This window comes from Chinchilla lanigera, unplaced genomic scaffold (genome assembly GCF_000276665.1).
Source record: "Chinchilla lanigera isolate Chin_1 unplaced genomic scaffold, ChiLan1.0 scaffold00005, whole genome shotgun sequence".
NCBI lineage: Eukaryota > Metazoa > Chordata > Mammalia > Rodentia > Chinchillidae > Chinchilla > Chinchilla lanigera.
The window spans coordinates 7,173,521-7,186,911 of record NW_004955406.1 but is presented as its reverse complement, the minus strand read 5'-3'; the positions used below and the strand labels follow the sequence as shown (position 1 = coordinate 7,186,911).

Here is a 13,391-nt window from a genome sequence, read left to right as displayed (position 1 = left end):
TAGTAGAAGCTAGACTGGAGAATGTTCACTTGGGCCTGCAGACAAGCGCACTTGCTAACACTTCACCTAGAACCAGAAAACACAGGCCATTCCCTAGGGGCAGGCTTCTTGGCGTAAGAGAGCATTCAACTCACCTTGTTCTCCAAACAGGGTGTACTCCAGAATGGGAGAAGTGCCCAGTTGTTTCCTCACTAAGGTCCCTCATTAGATCCTGTTGGAATGAAGGAGTGAGGAATGGGACAGGGCAGGAGTATAACTTGAATCCACAAGGAAACAGGAGGAGAGGGAGAAAGGAGGCTGCTCCCATCACAGAGAGCTACTGGTCTACGGAATCTGGCACGCTGACTTTCCTTCCGACAGTACTGCCCACACTTTTAGGGAACCGGTGCACTCATGTGGTGTTCTTTGGGTTTTCTGAAGGTGAATTTGCAATGAGACAGATTCTAAGATGGAGAGTGATCTGCAGGATGTTTGTGGGAAGTGAGGCCAGGATAAACACTGGCGGGGGACTGAAGGAGGAATTGGGCAGATGGAGAAGTGTGGTGTAATCACAACAAAAGATTTTACCTGATCCCAAGTATCTTGGCTACTTTTCTCTCATGGCTGAGACAAAATACGCAATGCCCAAAATTAAGACAGGAAAGGTTTATTTAGTTTACAGTTTGTGGAGGTTTCAGTCCATACTTGGCTGGCTCTGAGGCAGAAGATAGCAAAGCAATAAGAGCAAAGGGAGAAAGGTGGCCGAACAGCAAACAGCCAGAGCAAAAGGGAGCAATGGCGCCAAGCAGCTTCTTTCCCTGCCTTACATTGCAAACAGGCTACCCCCACCTAAGGGACGTGCAGCTCTCACATAATCTCCATGCCCTCCTCTTCCACAGGCTCAGGATGTATACAAAGTAAGCACCCTGGCTTCCTGCTGAGTCACTTAGCCAACCTCTAGACTCCCCAAGTTGACACAATGTATCAACCATAACAGTCCACCCCTTGTCAACTTGGCAACCAGATACATTTCTTTAAACCAGTTTCCCGGTACAAAGACATTATATTACATTAGAACCATAACATTTCACCCCCCAAAGACTCATGCACATTCCCTTTATGCAAAAGCATTTAGTCCATCTGCAAGAGTTGCCAAAGTGCTAACAGTTTCAGCATTGCTGAAAAATCCAGGTCCCAAGTCTCCTCCGAAATGTAAGGCAAACTCTTTAGTTACAAGCCCCCACACAAATGAAAAGTTAAACACTTCCAACATTCAATGGCACAAAGTAAGCAGTACCATTCCAAAAGGTACAAACAGGGGGATACAGAGCACTGGGACCAAAGTAAGTCCAAAATCCAGCAGGGCTAATATTATGTCCCGTAGTTCCATGTCCAGCATCTGAAGCAATCTGTGGCACATTGTGAGCTCCAAAGGGTTTGCATGAGTCCAACCCCTATGGCACTTCTGGTGGTTACAGCTTCCACAGCTTCTCTCTTAGGCCTGCTTTGCTCCCTTCTTACAGCTTTCTTTAGATGATCCACAGTCCTGGCTTTTCTAAACTTCTGAGGTCTCCAGGGCACCTTTTGCTTCACACTCACAGCTTCACACACTGTCCTGTCAGGGGCACACTGCCTGGCCTCCCAGCCCTTCTTTTGAAATCTGGGTGGAAGTCTCTTTAACCTCAGAACTCTTGCATTTTCCATGCACCTAAAGCCAGGGCCACGTGGATGATGCCAAGGTCTGCTGCCACCTGGAGCAATAGCCAAGCTTTCCTGTCTCTTGGCCATAGGGATCAAGTGCCTGGATTGTTGGGCCCTCTGAATCCAATTCTGAAGAGCAGATTCTCTATGCCGCCGCCATTCTGGAACATGGCGCTCTGAGGCTTCATTCTCAAGGCAAGGTCTTTCACCTTTGCAGTTTTGAGGCTGCAAAGGGTGGAGACTTGCTGCTTGTGATGCCCTCAGGCCATCATTTCCATTCTCTTGTTCCTTCTCAGCAATGAAGATCTACTCAGCCTTATCTTTGCAGTCCACAGCTTTACTGGAGCTTCCTTTCTGGCCAAACTCACAATATTTTAAATCATCCTGCTGGGCTCTTTGCCCTTGATTCTCAATATAAATCTGGCTAAAAGCCCCCAGCAATAGCCATGCCACTTTCTCAACGTCTGACTGCCTTGAAATTTCTTTTGCCAGATTAACCAGTCCGCTGCCGCCCTTAATCTCAATCTTAGGCAAAGTCTCTCTCACGAGCAAAATGCACACAAACTTTCTGCCAAGCCACAACACACATCATCTGGAGTCCAGCAACCAATGCAGTCCTTCTTCCCAACAGAAACCTCCCGAACTCGGTCATTACCGGCAAGATTTCTATCAGCTTCTGATCTTCTGAGCTCTAACCAGAATCTCCCAAACAGAACAGTCGAAGGCGTTCAAGTTCTACTCCTTCAGGCGACATCTCTGAACCTTTCCAAACTCTTCTCACAAGCCATTTCCAAAGGCTCTTGAACCACACGGTCAGGTATAGTCACAGCAATGACCCCACCCCTCTAGTACCAAATTTTACCTTGATTACTTTTCTCTCGTTGCTGAGACAAAATACCCAACGCCCAAAATTAAGGAAGGAAAGATTTATTTAGCTCACAGTTTGTGGAGGTTTCAGTCAATACCTGCTGGCTCCGAGGCAGAAGATAGCAAAGCAACAAGAGCAAAAGAGGAATGGCAGCCGAACAGCAAAGCAGCCAGAGCAAAAGGGAGGAATGGCACCAAGCAGCTTCTTTCCCTGCCTTACATTTTATTTTATTTTATTTTATTTATTTATTTATTTTTTTGGTTTTGGTTTTTCTCCGGTACCAGGAACTGAACTCACGATCTTGTGCTTGCCAGGCAGGCACTTTGCCGCTGAGCTAAATCCCCAGCCCCTCTGCCTTACATTTTAAACAGGCTACCCCTACCTAAGAGGCATGTAGCTCTCACATAATTTCCATGCCCTCCTCTTCCACAGGCTCAGGATGTATATAAAGTAAGCACCCTGGCTTCCTGCTGAGTCACTTAGCCAAACCTCTAGACTCCCCAAGTAGACACAATGTGTCAACCATAACACCATGAGACATGGAGACCAGAAGAGAGGTCGCCAATGTAGGGGTATAAATGGGCCTAAAGAATCACCCAGAACTCAGGCTAAGGGCTTGGACTTCACACCGCCAGACTGCATAGTCATTGGGAAGTGGATGCAACCTGAGATAAAATGGCTTTCTCAGTGGAGGATGGTTCCTGGAAAGATAACTTTATTAAGAGGTACCAGTAACCAACGTTTCCAGCTGCTAGGAGAAGATCTATGTCAATTTTGAAAGGTTGAGTTTGCAGATCTGGGCAGTGGCAGCACTGTCCACCAGTATGTTGAAAGAACTCAAATGCAAAACATGCATCATCTTATGTTCAAGGAACTCCAATATAAGACGTTATGGTTCAGTCTTCATTCTACATGCATCCAAGAAGCATTATCAGTTGGCCCTTCCTCCTTCAAGCTGTGATGTGTGGTCACTGTTAAATTTCTCGCTCTGTCTACTACATGCTTTCTCTCTATGCTGGGCCCCAGAATGTGAGTACATCTCAATAAACCCATCAGAAGCTGAAAAAAATCTCATTAAGTTAAAAGTGCCTTTAACAAGTCTACCCTACTGAACATCCAAGCTTAGCAACATGGAACACTGTGGGTGTAAGCTGTTTGCCTGTGTGCCTGCATGGCAGATTTTGAGCTGTGGTTTGTTACCGCTGCCCAGGGTTACAAGAGAATATTATACCACATATAGCTCGTCTGAGAAGGCTCAAAATTCAAAACTTGAAGTATGGTTCCTACTAAGAGTACATTGCTTTTGCACTATCATAAAGTTGAGAGAAGTCACAAATCCGGGACGTCTGTATTGTCCTTCTACATGGAAGGGGAATCAGAACTTGGCTCCTAGTAGGTATTGATAAACATCAGTTCCTCTCCTTATCGTTCCACTATTTCCTCTTTCTCAATTTGCTATTTTCTCTTTAACTCAGTTCAGTGAAGATTTCAACTGCATTACTCCACAAAATTGCTTCCATGCAAAAACCAATATCTTCCTATTTATTTGTAAAATTCAGTAGACATTTATCTGATTTGATCTTTTGTGTGACCTCTGTGTAGCATTCACACTGCCAAACAATGTCTTTTTTTGGTTTCTTTTTTTTTTTTCCTGATACTGGGAATCAAACTCACGACATTGCACTTGCCAGGCAGGTGCTGTGCCACTGAGCTAAATCCCCAGCCCCCAAAACAATGTCTTCCTTTTAAAACTCTCTCCTACCTTGGCTTTCATAACTCCTTCTGTTTCTTGACTTACCTATTATGGCTATTTTTTTCTCCATCTGCTTTTGCCCTCCAGTGTAGGGTGCTTCCCCAGGCTCTGTTCTTCCCTCATAATGCTGCTTTGTGTCATTTACTCCATGCTCTAGAGCAGACCTCTATCTAATAACAAATCCTGTATCAGACTTCCATCTTTCCGTATCCCCAAATGCCTCTGGTGTTAAACCAGTTGACTAGGGTAGAATGTCTAGTCCAATACTTGGCATAGTCTCAGTACTCTGTAATATCAACCATTGTGTTAATTACTGTGTTAGGCAGCTTTCAGTCAATAAAACAAATACCTGAGAAGATCAATTTGTAAAGAATAAGGATTTATTTTGGCTCACAGCTTTAGAGGTCTCAGCCTATGATTTGCTGTCCCTGTTGGTATGGGTGAAGCAGCACATAACAACAGCCCTAGAAGGTGCAGCTGAACCATCTGCCTCATGGCTAGGAAAGGAAAGAGGACAGGGCTACCGTCTACAATCCCCACTGAGTGCATGCCCACAGTGACTTAAGGACATCTCTAGGCTCTGCCCTTTAAAGATTCTGCCACCTCTCATAGCACAAGGGGCTGAGGAACAAGCCTTCAACATTTAGATCTTTTGGGTGAACTGTAACATCTAAACCACATCAACTAGTGTGCCTACCTAGAAATCCAATGAGCATACTCCCATTTTAACAAAATAGCTCATCCTCTTCAATTTAGTCAAAATGTGACATGTATTTTCTCTTCACAATCTTGCCTGTTAAGACTCTCCTTCTTATTCCTCAGAAAACTGGGGCTGGAAATCCTATTTGACCCAGCTGTTCCCCTTGTGGGTATCTTCTCAGAAAAATTAAAAACATTGTACCACAGGGATATATGTGTACCTATGTTTATAGCAGCACAATTTGTAATAGCTAGATCTTGGAAACAACCCAAATGCTCATCAACTGAGGAATGGATAAAAAAGATGTGATCTTTTTACGTAATGGAGTATTACTTAGCCATAAAGATAGATAAACTGGAGACTTTTATAGGTAAATGGATGCAACTTGAGTCCATACTCATAAGTGAAATAAATCAGACACAAATGTGTAAACATCATATTGTCTCCCTAGTATAAGAAGCTGAAAGAATAAATGTGATCCAAAATGTACAATACATATTGTAGAATGGGAAGAAACTTCAAAAGAAAAGAGAAACTGATTAAAGGAAATGGGAGAAAAGAAGGAAGAGAAAAGCAAAAGGAAAAAAAAATATGTGTATATATAAAAGATAGTTGGGATAGTTATGCTGCTAATTTCTCTCAGTTCATTGAAAAGACAGTTCATTGATAATTAAGATACAAATATTGTTTGGACAAGGGGATTGAGAAAATATACAAGTAAGTTTCATGAAACCCTGACCTGGGATTTGAGAAAAAGACATGATAATTAAGATGAGAATATTGTTTGGATAATTAAATGCTGTCCAATATTGTTTGGACAATTAAATGCTGATATCTCGTACTCTGAGTAACTAATTTAAGATAATAATACACAGTGTATGAACCTTTGTTACCCTCCTGTCATATTGTTTTGGAATTTTGTTTTTTGTTTTTGTGTTTTTTTCCTTTTTCTTTATGAATAAAAAAAAGAATAATCTCTTTCTCCAAAGTAAGCAATAACAACCATAGTGTATGTATGTACACACACACACACACACACACACACACACACACACACACTTTCCTGTGCTGGAAAGGGAGAGACCTGAGCGTCACCACCCTTCATTCCTTCTTTTCATCACAGCTTTGGCCATCAATGATCACTTTGTCCTCCATCATACTTTATTTTGGAGACTTCCTGTTTTCTCCTCTCTACTGTCTCTGCATTCAGGCAGAGTCTTTTTCCCTCTCATGATTATTCTTCTAGTCCACCTCAAATGTCCTCACATTCACTGAAATCTTCCTTGCACCCATTGTCTTGGAGTCCTCGAGGTTTTCTCTCTTGCCTTTTCTAGCACTTGACCTCTGACTTCTGATCTCATATTAACACTCACCCAAAATGTCATTAACCTCTCTTTAGGTTGACTTATGTCTCCTAGTCCATTCTTAATCATTCCCTGTGGTATGTTTCCATATCCCTTTGTCCAGTACTTACTTGTATTACAGTTTATTTATGCTGGTCTCCCATGTTGATAGAACATCTTGTGTAGACTCTATATTATACTCACATCTGCTCTCGACCTTTGTCTCCGTAGGGTGAGTGCATGTATATAGAATTGAGTTAGAGTGAATGTCAACATGGGAACTGTATGATCTGAAGCTTACAAAACTTTATCAGAGAAGACAAGGGGATTGAGAAAATATACAAGTAAGTTTCATGAAACCCTGACCTGGGATTTGAGAAAAAGACATGATAATTAAGATGCAAATTTTTTAAGAATAACAAAAGTGGGAGATTTTGCCTGTTTCTTCGCTCTTTTTTAACTGCTCCTTGTGGATTATCTAAGGAAGCTTGTGCTTATAAATTAGAATTCTAGATGTTGTATAACTTGAGGACTCTCTTAGACATTTGGAAGAAGAAAACAGCTATAAGGAAGTAACTTTTCTGATGAGATGAGGGGGAAAAAAAAGGGCTGGGCATAGTGGTGCATGCCTGTAATCCCAGCATTGGGAAGGTAGAGGCAAGAGGATCCCTGTGAGTTCAAGGCCAGCATGGTCTACATAGCGAGTTCAAGGAAAGCCTGAACTACATAGTGAGACCCAGTCTCAAAAAACAAAACAAAACAAAAACAGAAGAGATGAGGAGCAAGTGGTTCTAATGTAGGCCAGCATGACACTTGTTAATTAAATTCTTATTCTCTCAATTTTATATACTCAAAGTCCACAGTTGCATTCTGGGTGGAAAGGGAAAAAGGTTGGCAGTTTAAACACCAAACTCTAAAAATTTTCTGAATGTTTAGTATCTTACTATACAATAAATGAAGGTATGATGGCTAATCTTGATTGCTGACTTGATTTGATCAGAGGACACCTGGAGAGGCAATTGGATTGGGAGGGCACCACTCTTAACGGGTGAACCAGAAGGATTCATAGTTCATAGATGAATGGCTAATAGGAGGAGGAAACTAGCCTGGGTGGGGATGCTTTCAAAGGGCAGGTCTTTTTCCTTTTTTGATTTGTTCCCTCTCTCTGGTTTCTGGCTGTGAGGAGGTGAGCAGATTTCCTCTACCATGCCCTTCCACTACGGTGTTCCTGCACTGAAGCCAGCTAACCAAGGAATGAAACCTCTGGAATCGTGAGCCAAAATAAACCTCTCCTCCTTCAAGTTATGTATGTCAGGTATTTTGCTACAAAAATGGAAAAGTGACTAATACAGATGGCAACTCCTCTTTGGAAATCAAGGGAGTCTTGCATTGTTTTAAAAGGAATTCATCTGCTATGATTCATGCCTGTTTTGATCCTCAACTTAACCTTTGTCCAGTGACCAGCTCTGATACAAACTGTACTTCTGCATTTTCATTCTCAATTTTGTAGAATCTATATTACAGCATCTTCAGAGATAAACTTCCATTATGTTCAACTTTAAATTTTTAAAGGAAAAACATTTGAGACATTCATCAGGGGCAGAAGTCTCTGAAAATATTTATTAACATTAATGTAGGTAATAATGTTTGAAAAAGGCAAATTTGTTGGCATATATTTGTCAAACAGAAATACAAACAAATGTAGAGAAGATACTATTTTAATTAATTCTGTTGCTTGAACACCTGTTAATCTAAATATATTTTATTTGGTAATAGCTGATAATTTTTTAATATATGTGAGCACACATCCAAATAAGACACAGAGAAAATACGCCACAGAGAGAATATGCTTTTTAGTAGGGTTTAAAGTTGATATTTCAAGTGAGATTCCAAGATGTTATTAAAAAATTATGAAATTTCTAGCTAGGTCACTTTTATGAAGTAAATAGTTCAAAACCTAGTTTAGGACTCAAACATTCTCATCTACTGTAAGGTACGAAATAGTGGAGAAAAATCAAGTGAAGGGATTATGAGAAAGCTGTGCTCACTTCCCTTGGAGGGGAGGAGGCGGAAGATGCATCTTCAGCTTAGGGCAGGAGGCTTCCATGGGCTTCCATGGCATCCTGGACAGCTTGTTCCTTCAATGGGGCGATGCTTCAGAATGAGGTCTGACTTCCATTCAGGAAGCTGGAAAACAGGCTGCCCAATTGGTTCTGTGCAGAACTAAGAGGAAGAGAATGACCTGTGGGTCAAATGCTGTTTGAATGTTTCCTGTAGCTCAGTTTTCTGGAAGGGAAAGAACTAGCCTAGAGGCATGTTGAATCCACCTAGGACCTTCTGCGGAGGTGGGATGGAGGTGCGGAGGTGGGATGGAGGTGCGGTTGTGTGAAAGGATTCTAGCAGAGGAAAACAGAAGCTGAGGGGTAATTAGGAGTAGCAGACTGAAAGAAAAGGTGCATCACCCATGTTATAGGGGTTGAAGGTAGAGAGGCCAGGAGCAACATTCTAAAGAGCCCCTGGAGAGCCAGCCTTATTTAAGCACAAATTAGCAGCTCCAGGGAACTGCAATGTACAGGGTCTTGCCCTTGGTTTAATGCTCTATTGTCACCATCTTGAAAGTCTTAATTTTTCTCCAACAAGAAGCCAGGAGTTACCATTTTGCGCCAGGCCATACATATCAAGTAGCTGGTCCTGCGTGCCAGGCTGAGCCAGGGCAAAGCTGGCTAACAATGCTGCCGGCTGGGTAAGAACTGTTTTGTCCTTCATCCAGAGACTGACTTGTAGGGTGGAGGAGGGAAACAAGATGGATAAATAGGGAGAACCGTTCTGTTCTCCCATCTAAGGCTTTTTGCCTAAAGAAGGATTGAATTCTAAAGCAAATTCAGTATTTTGATTAAAATGTCATTACTGGTTCCAGATATCATTTGTAACTTAAGGTGCTGTAGTTGTGTCTGCAGGTCAACAGAAAAATTCAGAATGGACTTTCTCCTACTAAAAAACACAAACTGGTATTATTTAATGAAATGGCACAGAATCCACAACTGAAAGACTTCATGGAGGATTTAAAAGAAGGTCAGGTGTGGCTTTGAAACTTTCCAGGTGATTTTATAAGTACTTCCCTTAGTAGATGAAACTGTTGTTAAATAGGGGAAACTTTCTGGAACAGGACTGTATTTACATAAGATAACTAAAGAAAGAATTTAGGTAATTACCTAGGTGAAGGTTGAAAATTTACTGTTATTATTTCACTGCTAGCTGTTACGTTGGAAAGTTCAGTCCCTACACAGCAGACTCTGAACCAACTAAAAATGCACAAGACCTTAGGAAGATGAAATTATACACTAAAACGTGGCTCTGAGATTACACTATGTATTAGTTTTATTGCACACCGTGATTCTGCCGCTCAGCCAGAAATAATAATGATGTATGCTTGTTGCTTTGGAATTAGAACATGAATTGTAGCTTGAAGCTCCATAAGCAGTTAATTGTGGTCAGTAACTTTCTGTGACCCAAGTGTCCTGACATATAAAATGTAATACCTACAGACTGTTTAACTGGCCAACAGATTTAACTGTCTGAGAGAGAGAATATGAATGAAAAAATTTTCATTCATACTCTAGTTATGTGGCAGAAAAAACAAACTGACAACGAAGAGGGAACTTTCCACAGTGCTTTAAGTATTCCAGTTTCACATGGCACCAGTTTAGTGACCATAATCTGCTCCACAGGAAAGCTTGTATGTTCTGAAATAGGCACTTGGCCTATGCTATAAGAAAGACAGTCATGCAAAAGAGGAAACGATGATTGATACCCATATTATTGCAGTAGATTCTTCTTTGTGTTAGTCAGTTTGTGCTGCTATAGTAGAAATCCCACACACTGGGTGGCTTTTCAGCAGGAGTTTGCTTCTCAAAGTCCCAGAGGTTAGAAGTCCAGGGTCCAGTCCTCTGCTCATCCAGTGTTGGTGGAGGCTTGCTTCCTGGTTTCACATAGTCATCCTCCTGTGTACTCCCACAGTGGAAAGTAGAGAGAAGAGGTCCAAGTTCTTTTGTCTTTTCTTTCTAGGGCACTAATCCTATTCCAGAGGGCTCTACCCGCATGACCCGAGCACTTCCCAAAGGCTCTGTTTCTAGTACCTTCACATTGGAGGTTGGGATTCCACATCTGAATGACGGGGGAACACAAACATTCCATCCATGGTATATTACTTCTGCCTCTGTTTAAGTTATGCCTTTTGGGAAATTTCTCGGTCTATCATCAATTCAGTAATTATTCCTGTAGAAGTAACGCAGTTATTTTAGAAAATTGTGGCAGGGCCTGCCTTGCTGTTCTCCAAACCTTTTTCTTTTTCTTTCTAAGCCAAATCCATTTTGTGGCCTGCCTCATAGTTTGATGGCTTGAGAGACAGGAAGTGATGTTCACAAAACCTTCCTTGCCCACTTTGTATGATTATGAGTTGAACACCAGAGCTCCAAAGTGGAAGCTTGGGCCTAAATATTAATGCTCAGTGGAGACTTTCTGTCATTCAGGACTTTAGCCGGATGAGAAATATACTCCTATTGGTTTGTGATCATATAGATTTTGTGTTTGTTTTTTTTGTAGCAGCTTTATTATAGAAATCTATGAAAGTATCATACAAGAAAAAATATGTAAAAGCTTAAAATCTTTCAAACACACAAAGCCAATTCTAATTTATATAGTTTTAGAGCCAGGTGTGGTGGCGCACACCTGTAATCCCAGCACTTGGGAGGCTGAGGCATGAGGATTGCTGTGAGTGTGAGACCAGTCATGAGTTCATTTGTTTGAAATAAATGAAATTTCCTTGATAAGAGATATCTAGTCAATCAGTAACTTAAAATACCACAAGTCTCTCAGAGTAAAATATTATTTAAAAGGTGTTTCGAGACTGTTTTCTTAAAAATAAAATTGGGTTGTGCTACAGCTGAATAAAAATCTGACCCACTTTTGGGTTTTGCAGCAAGGAACCTGCAACCAAATCATTTTATCAATATTGACTGTTAGCAGTCTGATAATTATGGGAATTATGTATATTTTATGTGTAGACAATGGAATTATGAACGGTCTATGATTTTTGTTTATTTTTATGATATTGGGGGTTGAACCCAGGGCCTCCTTCCTGAGCCACATCTCCAGTTCTTTTATTTTTTATTCTGAGGCAGGGTCTCCCTAGCTCCCTAAATCGCCCGGGCTGGGCTAGAGCTTGTGATCCCCCTGCCTCAGCTTTCCAGAGTTCTAGGATTACAGGTATGCACCACCATGCCTTCAGTCTGTTTATTGATCAGTTCATTGCCTATTGGGAAATATGGAAAAAGGGGAAGGCAGCATTGGAGGACTTTAAGATGGGTCGTGTACCTGGATTTTTTATATCCCTAGCCCAACTGTTTATGCTCAAAAGGCAAATTTTGTCTAGACTGGTCAGGCAAAACAAATTTCACCTAAAAATGGAAAAAGCTAAATTAATGAAAAGACATCTTTTCCTCCTTACTCCTGTCCATAACCCCAACAGATGTCCATTTCACAAGAGAAAAGACGTCGTCCGTCATAGGTGTACCAATAAAACTCACTGTACAAATATTAGGGAATATAGTTTGAAAGGAGAGACCTGGAGAAGCAGAGAAGAAAGGGCTTGTCAGGAGAAACACTTCTACAGAGAGAAACGAGTGGCACCCACAAGAATCTTTCAATGGGAGAAAACAAGTACGTCAACAAGGCTAGAGCCACAGGGCAGATTAATATGGGTACTCGCTGGGTGACTCCAGCAGACAAAACATGGTTTTAAGAAACAAAAACTTCCTTTAAAACTTTATGGAGTGTAATATATGGTAAAATATGATGTTTTGGAAAAACTCTCCATTGTCCATATTCTTAGGAGCCATGAACTTCAAAAGAAATGGTGTCTTGGTCATGAACGCAGTAACATCATGGCTTCCCCAAAGTCCAGGAAAATATCCCCAAAACGGCTGTGACTGTAGAGTGAATTACAATCCCACTGCAACCTGTGCACACGGGTGGCGAGCTACCCTTCCTGCAGCGCAGATGCGCGGCCTGGGACGGTCAGGTGCAGGCTGGGTTTCCCCAGACCCGGAGCCCCTCTTCCTCAGGTGCAGGGGGTGGGGTCGGGCCCCGCCCACCCCGGCTCCAGGTGCGGTGCAGCGCGCAGAGGGGCCGCGAGGCGCCCGGGAGGCTGCGCGCTCCCGCCTGTAGCCCCGGTCGCAGGCGCGCGGGAGGCGCCGCCGCTATGTCGCCCCTGCCGTCCGGCCTCGGGCGGCCGCGGAGTCCACGCGCGGAGAAGCCCGTAACTTCCCGCCCGGGAACAGGCACGACGGCCCCGCGCCCGGCCCTGGCGGGCTAGGGGGATGTTCTCGCGAGAGGAGAGGGGGCGCGGGGCGCTGCGGGCTCGGGGGGCGCGGGGAAGCCTGAGGACAAGGGCCGGACTGGGAGGGGAGCCGAGGCGGCGGGCAGGACCGGGGACGCGGGGAAGCCGCTCCCGCCAGTCGCCGAGAGCCAGCCCCTGACGTCAGGAGTTTTCCTTAAAGTCAACAACAAGCCCCGCGGCGGCGGCGGCGGCGAGCACGGCGGCGGCAAAGGGCGGGGCAAGCGGCTGGACATCCAACCGAAACCCGGCGGCTTCCAGCCCGCGCCCCGCGGCGGCGGCGGCGGCGAGCAGGAGACGCAGGAGCTGGCCTCGAAGCGGCTGGACATCCAGAACAAGCGCTTCTACCTGGACGTGAAGCAGAACGCCAAGGGCCGCTTCCTCAAGATCGCCGAGGTGGGCGCGGGCGGCTCCAAGAGCCGCCTCACGCTGTCCATGGCGGTGGCCGCCGAGTTCCGCGACTCGCTGGGCGACTTCATCGAGCACTACGCGCAGCTCGGGCCCAGCAGCCCCGAGCAGCTGGCGGCGGGCGCCGAGGAGGGCGGCGGGCCGCGGCGCGCGCTCAAGAGCGAGTTCCTGGTGCGCGAGAACCGCAAGTACTACCTGGACCTCAAGGAGAACCAGCGCGGCCGCTTCCTGCGCATCCGCCAGAC

General features: G+C 43.9%; 1 protein-coding gene across 1 annotated transcript; it reads left to right on the top strand.

The window, feature by feature from the left end:
* Positions 1 to 12,603: 12,603 nt before the first annotated feature.
* LOC102015691 (transcriptional activator protein Pur-beta-like) lies at positions 12,604 to 13,386 on the top strand (the record flags this gene model as incomplete). Its single annotated transcript, XM_005375453.1, has 2 exons — positions 12,604 to 12,660; positions 12,718 to 13,386. Coding segments are annotated over exons 1-2 (726 nt in total), but the record flags the coding sequence as incomplete, so codon positions are not given.
* Between the last annotated feature and the right edge of the window lie 5 nt (positions 13,387 to 13,391).